General features: G+C 60.6%; 1 protein-coding gene across 2 annotated transcripts; it reads right to left on the minus strand.

The window, feature by feature from the left end:
* Nucleotides 1-1029: 1029 nt before the first annotated feature.
* Nucleotides 1030-14901, minus strand: ARHGEF37 (Rho guanine nucleotide exchange factor 37). Of its 2 annotated transcripts, none has more exons than XM_038186545.2 (13): nucleotides 14041-14901; nucleotides 11357-11574; nucleotides 10782-10905; nucleotides 10426-10573; nucleotides 9399-9598; nucleotides 8329-8459; nucleotides 7682-7786; nucleotides 6176-6286; nucleotides 5479-5808; nucleotides 4522-4650; nucleotides 4130-4325; nucleotides 3568-3740; nucleotides 1030-3213 (listed from the first exon to the last, which is right to left on the minus strand). In XM_038186545.2, the coding sequence occupies exons 2-13, from the start codon at nucleotides 11558-11560 to the stop codon at nucleotides 3004-3006; spliced, it is 2061 nt and encodes a 686-aa protein (XP_038042473.1). In that variant the 5' UTR covers nucleotides 11561-11574; nucleotides 14041-14901; the 3' UTR covers nucleotides 1030-3003. The 2 variants fall into 2 exon arrangements, with proteins under 2 accessions (XP_038042473.1, XP_038042474.1); XM_038186546.2 differs by lacking the exon at nucleotides 14041-14901 and adding an exon at nucleotides 13290-13560.
* Between the last annotated feature and the right edge of the window lie 508 nt (nucleotides 14902-15409).

The raw sequence follows: 15409 nt of genomic DNA on the forward strand, positions 1-15409 counted from the left end.
CAGGTTGAGATAGGGCTTTGCCTCCTCCACGTCCCATCCCAGCACGAGCACATCCCATCCCAGCTTTCCTTTGGGAGGAAACTTTTAACCAGATCAAGGGTTTAACTTCATCAGTGGCTGGAAAACATTACTTTTTTTTTTTTTTTTCCCTTCCCTGGGGCAAAGTATCTTGGCTGCCTGGCATTTCCTGCAGGTTGCACATGCACAAATCCCATGCACGACTCCCTCTGGCTCCCACTCAGCAGCTCCTTGGGCACAGGTACCTGGGGGGGCCAAGCTGGGAGCCCCCCGCAGCTCTTGCACAGCCCCATCCTCCCTCCAAAATTGCTGGTTGCAGAGATCCAGGCGCACAGACGTGGAGCAGCTGGCATGTCCTCTCCCACAGGGGATACGGACTACCCTCCCAGTGGAAGAAAAGCCACCACAAGACCTCTGTGTCCCCTCCAGAGGACTTCCCCCTGCTATCACTGCAGCTCCCAGCAGCCCCCCCAGTCCCGGAGAGCCTCGCATAGCAGCCAGGCCTGGAGCAGGAGAGCGATGATTGATTATTGCTATTAAGGCCAGCAAATGGTCCCTGCTCACATGCCGGCGGTTCGGCAGCAATCAGTCATTGCACGGTGGGGGGACAGCCCTGCTCTCCTGCAGTGCCAGAGCAAGGGTCCAGCAGGGCTCCAGGCACCTGGCACAGGAAGCACCACCTCCTGGAATCCCCAAGGGCATCCAGAGGGCAGGCAGGGGGAAAGACAGGGTCCGCGACCCCTGTCCCAGCGCCGTGGCATGGTTTCACGGCCAGCTGGATGCTGCGTGCAATGTTTTGGGCAGGGGCTGAGCAGAAGGCAAGGGTGCTCAGTACTGGCTGGAGGTACCAGCAGGCACAGAACTGCTGCTGGGCTGAGCCAGGCACAGCTCGAGCCCGTGGCTCATCTGGCAGAGCCGTGACAGCAGGGACATAGGCAGCAGCCGGCTGCTGGCTGGGAAGGGAGGTGCCTTAATGATGGTCCATCTCAGCAAAGGTAGCAGAGCATGAAAGCAATTTCACACTTTATTAGACAATTCAGGTGCTGGCTGTGCAAGGCAGGAGCCAGGAGTGATGCTCGTGCCTCCCTTCCCACCTCCCAGCCCCTGGGCCGCACTCTGCCGGGCTCAGCCCCCCTCTGGCCCTGCAGGCAGCTTTCCCAGCAGGTCCTGGGGGTCCTGCTTCCCCTGGGCCACCCGTCTCCTGCATTCAGCCCCTCTCCCTGCACACCGCTGCATGTTTCCTCCCCTCCTTGCACCCTGGGGTGTGGGGATGGGTCAGGGTTTGGGAACCCCAGCTTGGGACTTCCACGGGTGCTGCTCTCCTCTTTGTGGTGCTGGCTGGACTGGGCTCACGGCCATCCCTGCCTGCCCCCAGTGTGCCCAGCTGCAGGCACACTGTGGCTCCTACCTGCCGAGCCCCCTGCTGTGCCCCTGGGGCTGTGCACACCTGGGCAGGGAGATAAGGCAGGGGCAGAGCAGAGCCTGAGCAGCCACTGCCTGCCTGTAGGAACATGGCTGTGCTGGCACCCTGCTCCTCAGGGACAGCTAGCTCTCTTGCCTCTCTCCTCCCACCAGAGCAAGGGAATGAGGGATGCTGTTGTCCCTGGGGCCGAAGCAGTGGGCAGAGAGGTAGGGAAGCAGCTCTGTGCCTCCCCGAGTACAGGGCTGGATCCTGCACACCAGGAAGATGGGGCAGGGCACGTCTGCAGCATGCTGCCTGGGGCCACTGTGGGGACAAAGGGAGCTTCTGCTCCACACACAATTCATGCTCATGAAGCTCATGCAATCCTAGGCCAACATATCGGCTCTGCAGACCCTCCCAGGGCTCTGCACCCCTCTGTGCCAGCAAGAAGACCCGTTTAACCCACACCGGCCTTGCCTAGACCACTGTGCACCCCCCAGCACACAAACAAGCAGGCCAGGGGCCAGCAGGTCGGATTTGATCCAAATGCCTCCACATCCAGGATGTGAATCAGCCCCGGTGCTGCGCCAGCACCAAACAACTTGCAGGGCAGCGGGCAGGATGCGGGCAGCAGCAGCCACCCCGCAAAGCCCTGGGCATGGCGAGACCCCGGGCTGGGAGCATCTGCCACAGGCATGGTCCTGCTCCAATGCCTAACCTTAGCCCTGGCGCCTGGCCAGGAGCCGTCCCTGCCCGCCATCCCCCCATCCCTGGTCACAAGCATGTTCCGCCTGCCTGGCCAGAGCATTCCTTGTAGGAGAGCGTGTCCTCACCGTGCTATTTAAAGGCACTCTTGTGCCCTTTATTTTTCCTTGTGGTTAGGCTGGAAGAGACCTGTGCCCTCTTCTCACCCTGAAGGAGCAGCTCAAGGCTTGGGACAGCAGTGAGTGCAAAGGGTTTGGGAAATATTCTGGGAGAAGTGAGGGACGTTGGTGCTCCACAGCCTCACACCACGTCCAAGGGCACCTCCTAGGGATAGAGCCTGCAGGTAAGGTCCCATGGCCATTGAGGTTTGGCCCAGGAATATCTGGTACTGCAGAGCCCAGCTCACCCCTTGGGGCTGGGAGAGAAAATGAGCAGCACCAGCTACCTCCCCTTGCCCCTCTGTGGCACTGCAGCCTTTGCAGCTTGGACCTGAACTACCTATGGACAGTTCCATCTCACCACCCCTAGGGACACTTTTCCCACTGACACAAATTTCAACAAACCCCTGCAAACCTGCAGCCACCTGCTGGCACGTGGTCCCGAGCCTTCCCTCTGTGTCTCCCAGTAGTAAGCAAACACACATGGGACATGTCACCCTCCTGCTTTCCAGCCCTTGTGCCCATCAGCACAAAACACATCTCTCCACCTCCGTGCTTGTGCCCACATTCCCTGGGCCATATCCTGCTGCTTCCCCAGCCCAGGGCCATGCAGCCACCCCCCTCCAGCATCTCTGTGAAGAGCTCCTCGGGTGCCAAGCAGATGGCTCTCATCTGAGAGCAGCACGAAGCCTGCGCCCTGGGGTACTGGGCTGGCGGTGCTCACACAGGCACGCTCCAGCCCATGGGCTCCTGGACAGGGACTGTCACCAGGTAGCTGGAGGGCACGTAGCCCCTCTGGCCGTTCACCTCCACCAGGCTCCACTCCTTGCTGCCCTTCTTGTCATGTGGCTCCAGCACCACCACGGGCTGCCCAGCCTGCAGGCTGACCTCCTGCGGACTCCTGGCGGCAAAGGAGAAGCCAGCGACCATCTGCGGAAAGTGAAGGAGGGGAGGGAGCCCTTGCTGGGAACAGGAGGCAAGAGGGGAAGGGACAGGCAGGGCAGGATCTATAGGGGACACAGAGGCTATTTCCAAGAGGGCAGCACAATCCTGCCATCAGTGGAGGGACAGTGGGGATCCCACCAGGCACAACTTGCTTTGCTCTGTCCACAGCAGGTCCCAGCAAGGCAAATCCCAGCTGTGCCACTCCAGCCAGGCAAACAGCTACACGTATATAATCCCATGTGCTGGAAAAGCAAGTCCACATCCCCACCCGCACGCAGGGACAAGCACCGAGCTAGAAGGGTCGTGAGGAACAGCCCAGGGGGTGTCCCCCACTCTCACCTGGAAAGCCGGGGTGAATGTGGCCACCTGGGGCCTGGGAGCCTCGGGTGATGCATACGAATGTCGCCTTCTGTCTGGGACACTCTCTTGGGTTGGCGTCTGCATCCCGGTCTGCTGGCCTTGCACTGGGCTATAGGGCTGCAGTTTGCCAGCAGGCACAAACCCTCGGGGACCTGGAGGAAATGCACATACACACCGTTAAGCAGCCCTGCTGCCTGACACATGTAGGGCTAGCTGGAGGAGAAAGGGAGGATAACCTGGCCATTGCCTTGCACGGCACAAGAGCCCTTCTTAAACTGGCCCATTGCTAGGGAACATCAAGCAACGAAACCCAAAAAAAGGGGTTTCAGGATGTTTGCATGCACAGGGTTCTGCTTTCCCACCCATGACAGGGAACAAATGGGGAAACCCAAGGTTTAGAGCTAAAGGCTACAGGTGTAGCTGCCAAAGCAGAGCTGTGTTTGGTCTGAGCCAGCTTCATCCAAGCTGAGAAAATGGTTCGGATTTGTTTTCTGACCCTGGTGCCAAGGCAGGGAGAGCCTCCCCGCAGTGCTTGCAGTACCTCCAGCATCCACCAGCCACCTGCTCGTGTTGCCCTTGGTGTCGACGCGTTGCAGCAGAGCCACAATCTGTCCCCTTTGCAAGGTCAGGTCCAAGTCTTTGCTGCCACTGACGTTGCTTGTCACTTGGTAAAGTTTGTCTGGGCCGTGTTTGCTCACGAGGGAAAGGACCTTCCGCTCCTCGGCAGCAGTCAGGGGCTGGTGGGGAGCAAGAGACATAGGAGCACTTAGTCAGACACGCAGTAGGCTGAGGTGCTCCGTGTGCATGCTCCATGTGCACGCTGTGGCTGCGGTGACCTCCTGTGCTGCTGTCTGAGCCAGCCTCCCCCTGGGAGATGTCCTGCACCACGCAGCCTCAGTCCTGCTGACCCAGGACACCCCTCCCAGCTCCTACCTGTGTCACAGGGCTCGGTGTGACCGTCTCAAACGCCTGGGTGAACGTACAGAGCTGGGCACCAGCTTGCTGCAGAGTGTCCTCCACCAGCCTCCAGAAAGCGGGCAGAGTCATGTGGCCATGGGGCAGCTGTGAAGACAGACCCTGAGGTCAGAGGGGCCTGTAGGGATGCACAGAGCTGTGGGTAGGGTCAGAAGAGAAGGAGCAAGAAGAAAAGAGGTGACAAAGCAAGAGAACGGAGTGCTGAAGATGCACCTTGCAGTTGAGATCCATCCCCTTTCAGCAACAAGAGCTGCTGCCCTCTGGCTGTGAGCCCTTGGGCTGCGCCCAAAGGAGCAGTGCCCAGGTCCTGTCCTGAGCCCCCAGCCTAACACCTTATCCTGAGGGACAAAGGAGGGTCTAGCTCAGGGCTCTGCAGCACAAGCCCCCAGGCCGAGCAAGGAGAACCCAGCCCCACCACTGGGGACATGCCAGCTGCACCATGTCCTCGTCTTGGTCACGGCTCAGGTCAGGGCCATGCTCACCCCTGGGCTGAGCCATCGCTTGCCAACAGCAGGCTCACAGTGCCTGTGGGGTGAGGCCTCCCGAGAGGCATCTCCAAGGGTTTGGGGCCCAAGCAATGCTCCTTCTCCAGGCCAGGAGCTCTCCTCCTCCTCCCCCTTCCCAGCAGAGAGCTCTCCGGCGCTGAGTGAGCACTGATTCTCCCAGCACCACACCAGTGAATTACTAGTGCTACCCTCCAACAGAGAACAGGACAGCTCCTGGCAGCGAGCAATAGAAAATCTGGCTTTCCCTGGCTGACGGGGAGGAGGGATCGCTTACAAGTGCTGTACAGGGAGCTGCATGCCTGCAGGGCAGGCTGGGGATGCAGCAAGCCCTCAGAGCCCTCACGGCCCAAAGGGAGGACAGGCTCAGCACGTACACCAGCATTTGCCCCCATGCCAAAGCCTCTCCCACCTGCTTCAGCTCCTTTTCTGCCTCGTGCAGGACCTCCGCAGCCAGGTCCTGGTGCAGGACGCAGAGGGAGCCCAGCACCTGCCCCAGGAGCTGCACAACCAGCTGGTTGAACCGCGGGAGCTCGGCCACGAGCAGGGCATTGATGGCGAGGTAGGTGTTCATGGCAGCCTCCTCATCGTACGTCACGCTGCCCAGCTCGCTCTTGCGCTCCTGGATCTCCTCGTAGTCCAGCAGCTTGTCCAGGCGCTTCTTCACCAGCTGCTGTGGCCCCACCAGCATCTCCGAGAGGCTGCAGAGGGGCTGCCAGACCAGCCTGTCCAGGCGTTGCTTCTGTGGGGCAAGAGGACCCAAATCTCCATGTGAACCCCAGCAGGCCTAGCAGTCTGCACGGGGCACTGTCCTGTGCATTAGGAAAGGCCTGGGGGACTGGGTGGAGGGCTTGTGTGGAGTGTGGAGCTCCCGAGGTGTCCTTCCCATCCACGTGGGATGCCCGCCAAAGCAGCCCCTTGGTAGAGCAGACACCCTGGTCACCACACAAAACCAGGGCTTCACAGGCCCCCCGGGGCTGCGCCTGCTGCTGAGGACACTCCCTGCACTGGGGCCACCCTCAATTTCTGGCTCCCCTGCCCCTGGGGAGCAGCCAGCCCTGGCACTGCTTGCTTGTGACCCTGAAGACCTGCAGGGAAGGAGCACTCACAAACTCGGGGAAAACAGCGCGGTGGAGGTGCTCTGCGAGGCGCTGGTACTGCTGGGCAGGGCCCTCCTCCATCTGCAGCTCTCGCTTGTGTGGGGCCGGCACCAGGAACGCCTGAAAGGAAGGGAGCGATGGGGGCTGGCCTCCAGGCACTGCCCAGCACCAGCCCACCACCTTCACTTACACCCACGTTCCCAAAGGCACGCCACCCTGACATGTGGGTTTGGTGCTCCAGCAGCTTGGGGGCTTCCTTTTGTTTGTGTGCAAAGCATTTATGGAGAGCATGAGGGGTGGGATGGGAAAGGTGACCTCTCCTTTGCGGCCCTCCCTGCCACAGAAGGGACTGGAGATGGAAATACAAAAGGGACTGACCCTGTGAGTAGGAGGTGGCAGCTCTGACCACTACTCTGTGTGCTGCTCCCCAGCCCTGCAGAGGTGCTCCTGGCAATGTCTGAAGCAAGGTTTGCCTCTGTGTTGTGCTGGGGGCACAGGCATGCACAGAGCCCTGCCAGCCAGTGTGGAGAGAGGCCAGGACACCCCTGCGGTACGGGAATGTCTTCATTGACTCCCTGGGATGGCTGCAAGAAGCTTTCCGAGGGAAAGAGACGTGGCACAAATGCAGCAGGCACCTTCCCCAACATCCAAGCCCAGCATGACTCCTACCCCAGCTTTTTTCTCAGGCTGCCAGGCCTGTCTGCAGACCTCTGATGCCCTGCTTGAAGCCAGGCAGGTGACTTATGGAGATGCAGCTCCCCAAGGGGCAGTGCCAGGCAGGTTTCCAGGCACACCCAATGTCCTGGGGAACAATCAGACCCTGCCACATCTCACTGGTGTGCAGATTGCCATCCTGTTGTTTTCTGTCCTTTTTACCCACTCTTTGGGCTCCAGGGAGTCTTCCTGTCCCATTTTCTTCTGTCCCCATCCGACCTGGGGAACCTTTCTCAATATTTTCATGACAAGATCTTTCCACCCCTCGCATTTCTGCTCTCTGAACCCTCTGCAATTTCCTGAGATTTTCCTGGTAATAGTGTCTGGAGACTGCAAGCTTTGCCATCACTCATACTTTCATTTCTTTCAGATGCCCTGAGGGATTTAAATGAGAAAATCATAGCAATTATTGACCCAGGGCACTTCCAAAAGGAAGTCTGCTGTCGTGCCTGATTTGGGGACACTTCTGCCTTCTGCCTCTTAATGCAAGAGTTTCCAGGCTGAACAACATTTAGCACTTTCAGCTGTTTGATACCTTGCAGTAATGATCAGCATAAGGACTGATTGCTCCCAGTAGACACCCAACTCTGCCGACAATGTCTTTGTTTTAACCTCCCCTGGACAGGAGCGATCCTCAGATATTGTGCGAGCCCCCAGCACAACAATTCATTTTAGCTGGGAGCTGAAAGTCCCTGAACACCTCCAACTGCTGTTTCCTTACTTGGAAGTGTTCTGCAACCCTCTGAAATGCATTCTGAGGCCTGGATGGGGCCATTCCCCTGGAAGCAGTCAGGGTTTTACCTCTAAATGTGCCATGTAGGATGCCACGTTCTCCTTCAGTGCAGCCACACTGGATGCCACGCTCTGGAACTTCTCCTCCAGGTTGTCATATTCCTTGTCCTCCGTCTGCAAGACAAAGGGCAGCTTGTCCCTAGCTCGGGCAGGCCAGGGAAGGGTTCAGGCAGGGGTAATGAAGCTGGGGGATGAGGAGGGGGAGACCCTAAGGGGCTGCAGGAGTTTGAAAAGGGCCAAGGTCTGGGGTGTGTGGGATGCACATGGGAACAGGGCACTGCATGGGGTTGTGGTGGTGCTGGGGAAAATGCCACAGCTGCAAGCAGTGGTCCCTGCCACTGGGTTTGTATGCTTTTGCTGGGATGCCCAAGGATCTCCAGGGCTTCTGGAGGTCGAGGTGCTCCCCTTTAACCTCTGCAGCTCCCACAGAGGCAGGCAGGAAGCTCTGTACCTGCATTCCTGACCCTTGCAATGGGGCAGCAGGAGCCACCCTTAGGTCACTTGGCAGTGGGACAGAGGCTTGTATGGCAGCACGGGCCACTGGGTGTCAGCATTGGCCAGGCTCGGCTCTCCCCACCTTGGGGACAGGAGGAAAGTGCCAGAAGCATGTAAGGGAAGGGGCAGCAGGTGCTGGCCACGGACAGGCAGGTTCGCACCTTGCTCACAAAGCCGGCCTCGTGCATGAGGAGCCGGCTCAGACGCGTGGTCTTCTTGGCGATGGAGTGGGTGTTGAGGCGAGCCAGGCGGTCCCGCAGCGTCAGGTGCTCGGCCTTGTTGTATTTGGTCGCTGCCTCGGGGGAGACATGATGTGGGGAGGGAAAAAAGTTGGTGAGGGGCCAGGCGTCCCCGGGGGCCCAGCACTGGCTCTGCAGGGGAACGGGCAAAGGGGCTGCTCAAACAACTGCCCTCCCCTACAGCACCCACAGGACCCTGAGGGTGCTTTGTTCATTGTTCATAGGACAGCAGGGACCCAAAACCCTGCCCACAGTCCCGGGCAGACACAGATCTAACCCAGCACAGCAGACCTGGCTCATGCTGGGTTTGATGCAGCACCGTGTGCTGGCAGTTAGGCTGCAGGCAGATGTGTCCCTTGTCCTGGCCCTGCCTTGCAGCCCGAGGGGCCTCGGTGCGTGCTGGGGCAGCTGGTTGGAAGCTGCTGGAATGAGGGGAAAATGAGACACGGCTGGAAAAGTTGTAAGAGCATCCTTGGCAGCCTGGCAAAGCAGGGAAACTGCGAGGTGCAAAGCCCAGCAGCGAGGCTGGGGCTGATCAACAGGATAAGCACAACCCACATCAAAGAAGGGCAGCCCCGGGGAAATTACCATGAAAACCAGAAAGAAAAGCAAGTTCATGTTTGTGGGGAGCTTGATTTCTCCTGTCCCAAGGACAGGACTGTTCCTCCCAATTCCCCAGCTCAGGGAATGCAGGCAGACCAGTTCTGTGCTCCCCCCGGTTTCCACCCTGCTCCTGCAGCTTGGCCAGGGTGGCATTTGTCCGAGCAGCACCAGCAGTGCCTTGCAGCCCCCTTAATGAGCACAGTGCCAAGAGCTGCCGGCACACCACCCCTGCTGCAGCTCCACCAGAGGGCAAGAGGAAGGGAGAGCTTGGACTTGAGCAGGAATTAACGCAAAAACACCAGGACACGACTAAGGTTGGACTGAGGCTTCCCGGGCACCAAGTCCATTGCCAGTGCCATGCGCCCTGCCCTAACCGTGCCCCCACTCACCCACTTCCCGCTGCCGCTTGTACTCGTTGATGTTGGCATTGACCTGGGCCATGGTGCTGACGGTCGCGGCGAGGGCCTGGTGGGCATTGGTGCCAGCGGGGGTGTTCTCCAGGATCTTGCCCAGCAGCAGTGGGTATTTGGTGACCCTCTGCACCGGCATCACCAGGAAGAAGCTGAGGTCCGAGGCGCTTGTGTGAGGCCTGGCGGAGAGGGGAATTTCGTGAGGCCAATGGGAAAGAGCAGCCCTCCTGCCCTGCTGCTTCTCCACGCTTCTCTGCAAGCATTTTGGGGAGAAAATGGAGCCTCTCCAGCACCAGGAGAGATTTGCTGCCTTGAACCTGCAGGTGAGCTGTGCCTGCAGCCCCAGTGGGGTTTCTGGCCATGAACCCCAGCTCCCCGCCACCTGTGCCCCCCTGGGCAGTGCTGGCAAGGGGCTGCTGTCCCCCCATCCCGAAGGCAGTGCCAGCCCCAGGAGGGTTCCTGGCCTCCCCGAAGAGTGCTGGCCTTGTCCAGCTGCCAGGCACAGGGTGTGCAGGCAGTGCCCCTCCTTCCTGCACAACCAGCCTGAGGAGTCATGTCAGCAGTGCTCCATGCAGCAGGAAACCCCAGCGGCTCCTCCGCTGCCATGTCTGCTGTTGGCAGTGCTCATGACCGTGCTGACGGGGCAGCAGCAGTCCCCTAGGGCCAGCCTGTCTCTCTGGTGATGCCGGGGAGTCCATGCCCTCTGTGGGCACAGCCCTTTGGATGGGAGCGATGTGGGGGTGAGGAGCAGGCAGGGGCTGTGTGTGCCACCCCATCCCTCGCTTTGGGGTCTGCCATAAGAGACCCCCAGGCTGTAGTGCCAGTTTGGCAGGTCCCAGAGGATGCAGGAGAGGCTGCCAGCAACTACAGCAGGCAATGCCATGATGGTCCTGCACTCAGCATGGGTGCATGCTCCTGGGCACCAAGAAGGCAGCTTGTTTAGAAGGGCAAGGCCAGGAGGCAAACCACGGAGAGGGAGGTGGTGGCCTTGGCAGCAGGTACGTACACCGTTGCATTCAGGGTATCCATGATCTCCTCCTGCAGCCTGGGGTCCTTGCGGTAGCTCTCCACAAGCAGGAGGGCATTGTCATAGCTGGCACAGTAGGTCTTGTAGACAGTCTCCATCTCCTCTTTGAACTCCTGGAACAGGGTGCCTGGGGAAGGAGGGCCAGGCTGGAGAGGCTGCTCCTTTCCCATGGGAAGGGGTCTCGTCCCACACACCGAGCCAGCTCTGCACCCCTGCTGGGCTGAGCCTGACGCTGCCCCCAAGCACTCTCTTTCTGCAGGTCAGAAATCCAGCAGAGACCCCTGGCTGCAGAGGGGCTGCTGGCATGAATCTGCTCCTGGCACTGCCCTACTTACTGATGCCCAGCAGCTGATCGTGCTCCTGTGCAGCTGTGGCCTCGAGTCCCCTGAGGAACCGTCTGGAGAGGTGAAGGATGTCGTCAATGTTGGAGAAGAGTCCTTCCAGGTCAAGACCAGGCAGCTGAAGGGAACAAAGTTGCCCCAGAACAAGCCAAATAAATGAGGTGGAGGTGGACCTTGCATCCCGGAATCATGCCCACCCTCCCAAGCACCAGCATCCTTCCAGCTGCCTCTCATGACATTTGAGGAGCTGGAAATGCTCCATTCCAGGAGGCATTTGGAGATACTGAGAGCTGGCTTTGTTCCCAAGCAGGACAATGAGGCCTTTCTAACATTACAGAGGTACCACTTAGTGCCTTAGGACGGCTGTACTGGGTCAGACCTGATGACCGTACAACCCAGGACCTTGGCTGATGGAGGCATTTTGGGAGGCTGGGAGGACAGGGTGAGCAGGCAGTGACCTCGGAGCCATGCTCAGCACTGGCCTTGCCAGGATTCAGGTGCCTCACTGCTCTCAATGGGCTCACCCTACAGTCCCCAGCCTCAGCACAGGTGCCGACAGCCCCCCTCACCTGCTTCTGCTGGAGGTGTGCCCGGATGTCTGACAGGCACAGCTGGAGGTTGTGCACATAGCTGGCCTCGGTAGTGATCAGCTCCTCCACAGCCAGCCGCTGGCTGAGCTCCATCCTCTCGCAGAGCGTCACCTCCTCGTAGATGTGTGCGTCGGGGTCGGCTGTGCCCTCGGCGGGCAGCTCTTCAGCATGGGGGCTCGCCATGCCAGCGGGATGCTCTGCAAGGGCAGGTGTGTCCAGGTCACGGGCTGAGCAGGGACTGCTCTACGGGGTCTGGCTTGGTGTCCACGCTCGGTCACCCTGTACCAGGGCAGGGAGCACATCCCCGGGCACGTCTCTGGGATGCACGCTTGTTGCACAGGACACACAAGCTGCAGTGCCATACTCCAAAACCATAAAACCATAAAAACACTGCGGGTGAGGAGCAGGCTGGCTGTCAAGGGCAGGCACCCACATGAGGCAGGCGGGGACTTGCCGAGCACCCGTGCCCAAATTCCAGCAGCTGGGAGCAGACAGGGGCAGCCCTGGCTGCAGGCAGGGGGCAGCACCGCACCCCTAGCACCAGTTCTGCCCCCCTGCCCCGGGAGCAGTCTGGGGCTTTAATGCCTCCATGTCCACGCTGGCACCACCCGGGCTGGCTAATACTGCTGTGGCAGCGCCTGGCGTGCTGCCTCGCATTCAAGAGTCCTATTCAAAGTACAAAGAGTGTTTTTGCAGTGCCTGAACAACAGGCGTTTCTGTGCTAGGCAGAGCTGATTTACTGATTTACTGGGGGGGGAGGGGAGAGGAGGGAAGAAGTGGGCGAGGGCATGGGTGCCTTTGCCAGAGGCACTGGAAGCCCCTGGTGCTTTGCACCGTGGTGCCTGCTCCAGCTTCCTCTGCCCACAGAGAACAAGAAAAGTGGAAGCTGATTCGTGGCATTTCCCTTCCTGGGGAATGTCCTCTCTTCGTGCCAAGGCCAAGAAGGAAGGTGCAGCTCTCAAGGCAGCACAGATAGTGCTGTGACCTGGCAGTGCAAGGCACAAGGCCTTGAGAGAGAGAGAAACAGCCCAGCCCACACCAGCACGGCATGCAGCTGCACGACACTGTGGCCCCAAGGGTGCAGAAAGCCCCAGGCACCTGCAGGGGAGCAGGGGGCTGTAGGCAAACTGGAGCCTCTGCTCAGGGTCTGCTCTAGCAAACAGCGGGTGCTGTGGCTGTGAGCACTGGGTAGCATGGATGCCCCTGCCTAGCAAACCCAGAGCTACTGTGGAGGAGCCCTGGGCTTGGCAGCGGACATACGCTGAGGGAAGGCATGGCACCTCTGCCCGCCTTACAGAACTGCACCCCGTGAGCAGGCATCTCTGCCTCCTGTGTATCGGGTACATCTGCATGGGGGCTGCGGGGGGGCATGGGGAGCAGGGTCCTGCATCCTTCTGGGTGCCATGGAGGTGCCCAGAGGGATGCCACCAAACATCGTTAAACAAGCAAATGGCTGGGGCTGGCAGAGCTGGCTGCGAGCTCTGTGTGGTGCTGGGCACGCAGGTGTGGGGACTGAGGCGAGGGCAGAGCTGAGGGTCCAGCCCCGCTCCCTGACACCCACTGCTGCCCTGTGCTAGTTTCCCTGGGGCTTTGGGGCGTCACTGGTCCCTGTGCCAGCATCCCCGGGGATCATTCCCAGGCTGAGGAAACCTCTCCCCCCCCCTCCATCTGACACCCCGGAGGACGCACAAAATCCAAACTCAGCAGCGAGCAGACTGCCAGCGGGCTGATCCCCCGCTCCCCGACTCCCCCAGGCACCCCCCCGGCCCGCAGCATCCTTGACCGCAGCGCCCGGGGCCGGCAGCACCCCGGGCCCGGCACCCTAAATCCCCCCCCGCCCCCGGGGGGCAGAGCAGGGTCGGTGGGAGCCCCCGGCTGCCCCCCGCTGCCCCCGGCTCCCCCCGGCTCTTACCTGCGGCCGAGGCAGGGGCTGGCGCCGGGCTCCGCGCTGCCGCTGCCGGGGGGGGCGTTAATGATAAACCCGCTGCGTCACGGCGGGGGGGCCGCGGGCGGCCAGGGCTGGCCCCCGGCAGGGCCGAGGGTGCCCGGCAGGGTCCCGGCTTCCCCAGGAGCTGGGGGCTTCGGGGGGCCGGGGGCAGAGCCCCCAGGCAGCAGCTGTGCCCGCGGCAGGCGCAGGCTCTCCTCCGCCGCCTCCGCTCCTGCAGCCCCGTGTGCCCGGCTCCCAGCTCGCTGGCGGCGCCCGGCCCCCGCCCCAGAGCCCCCCCCAGCTCCCCTCCCGGCCTGGGGCATCCCCTCGGCTCCCTGCCCGTGCCCCGTTGCTCAGCCGCAGGGAGGGCTTGGAGCAAATAGAAGCGAAGGAAGTGGTGCCGCAGACTGCGCAGCTGGCCACCACAGGCGTTTGGTGTTCATTTTGTACGTGTACGTATTTATTTTTTGCTCGCACCGTGCTTGCAGCCCTGCAAACAAGCTAGGAGAAGGCAGAGCCTGATGCACGGCCAGCTCCTGCAGCCTTGTGCTCATCCCCAGCCCAGCCGCGGGGAGCTGACAGACGCACCGGGACTTCTACAGGTTGGCACACGGAGTCCCAAAAGCCGCACGGCAGAAAGGGCTCACTCACCGCCCCACCGAGGGGTGCACCGGGGGGGGACACGGACACGGGAGCACACAACTGACCACATGCAGACAGGCAGCGAGGGCTTTACCTGGCTGGGACTTCGGGGACACAGGTGCTCCTCCTCCCCTGCAGCAGCGACTCTAGCCTTGCCCAGGTAGCTGTGAAGCAGGGAGGTGCCCAGCCAGGTACCTTTGGGCCCGCATTGTGGCGCTGTCACGAGTTTTCCAGATCCATCCTTGGGCAGGTGCAATGATACCACGTCCGACAGAGCCGTTGCCCCTCGAGGCACTTCACCACCTCTCTGCCCACATCAGCACTGGCTGCCTCATCACGCCAGGGCCTGGCACATGCTCTCCCAGATGCGGACGGAGCCCTGGCCAGGCAGTGCTCCCCTCCTGGCTACGTCCCTTGCCCTGACGGGCCAGGACAGCAGGGCAGCATTCCTGGCTGACCGCTCCGCCCCGACTGGCTCACACAGTGGGCGTTCCCCCTGGCACGTTTTCAATTCCAATCCATTTTTTCAGAGGCTTGGTAACACGGCTCAGGTGTTTTCCTTGCAAGACCACCATGCTGCTGAGTTGTTTTCCCCGGTGTGAGCAGTTTCCTTCTTGCTTTCCTCCCATCCAGCCCAGGACTGGGGCTGTGTGGCTCCATGCGGGTGGCTCTGTGACAGGTGTCACAGCTCTGTCACCACCCCAGGGCTCCCTGGGGAGCCAGGAAGGCGAGGGAGCGGGCTAGCTGACACCACTGGGCTTTGGGTACAAGGGAAAAGCAAATAGGTGAGGGCTAGCCCAGCACAATTGTGTTCCCAGGTTTGGCGCTCCCATTAAGCCGATCTGCAGGACCCCCGTGTGCTCTGTCCTCATGTCCAGCCAGCCTTCAGACCCTGGAAACACCATACCCAGTGAGCTTGGAGGGGGAGACGCATGGGAGAGCGCAGTACGGCAGGAGCAGCAGGGCAGGGCTGCCTTCTGCTGCTGCGCACCAGGTCGCTGCAGCCTCGCTGCACGCCTGTTTTTCCAGGAAGCTTCTCCCAGAGCCACCTCCAGCACTGCCCGGCCCTGTCACACCCTCTGCTACCTGGGAGCTCAGTGGCTGCTCTGGGACAGGGTGATGCCCCCACGCAGGGTAATGACAGCCCGCTGACATCTCGCCCCAAGGCTGTTTGCTGCCGACAGCTCAGAGCGCAGGGATTTTTGCAGCTATGCAAAACCTTAAAGCTCAGGCTGATCAGTGAATGCCAAAGCCATCAGGGGGCTCTCTGGGAACGCAGCAGACGCAGTGTGAGTTAGCCAGGGCTTGCTCTGAAAACAGACACAGCTTCCAGCCATGCAAAGCGTGACAGCTCTGGATATGTCCAATACCGGCAGGCAGGAGGTTCTGCTTGGAGCAGCGTGTTTGCACAGGAAGGTTGTGTTTCCTTTATTCAGTCTTTCTCCATTATTATTGCTCTTCTT

This window comes from Anas platyrhynchos, chromosome 14 (assembly GCF_047663525.1).
Source record: "Anas platyrhynchos isolate ZD024472 breed Pekin duck chromosome 14, IASCAAS_PekinDuck_T2T, whole genome shotgun sequence".
Classification (NCBI taxonomy): Eukaryota; Metazoa; Chordata; class Aves; order Anseriformes; family Anatidae; genus Anas; species Anas platyrhynchos.

Bases quoted from the DNA above. Each gene is read 5' to 3' on its own strand.
- ARHGEF37 (XM_038186545.2), bottom strand. From the start codon at position 11,560: ATGGCGAGCCCCCATGCTGAAGAGCTGCCCGCCGAGGGCACAGCCGAC. The intron at 8,460-9,398 runs GTGAGTGGGGGC...CCCCCGAGGCAG, and splicing joins CAAGCGGCAGCGGGAAGTGG to CGACCAAATACAACAAGGCC. The intron at 3,214-3,567 runs GTGAGAGTGGGG...CACTTTCCGCAG, and splicing joins CATTCACCCCGGCTTTCCAG to ATGGTCGCTGGCTTCTCCTT.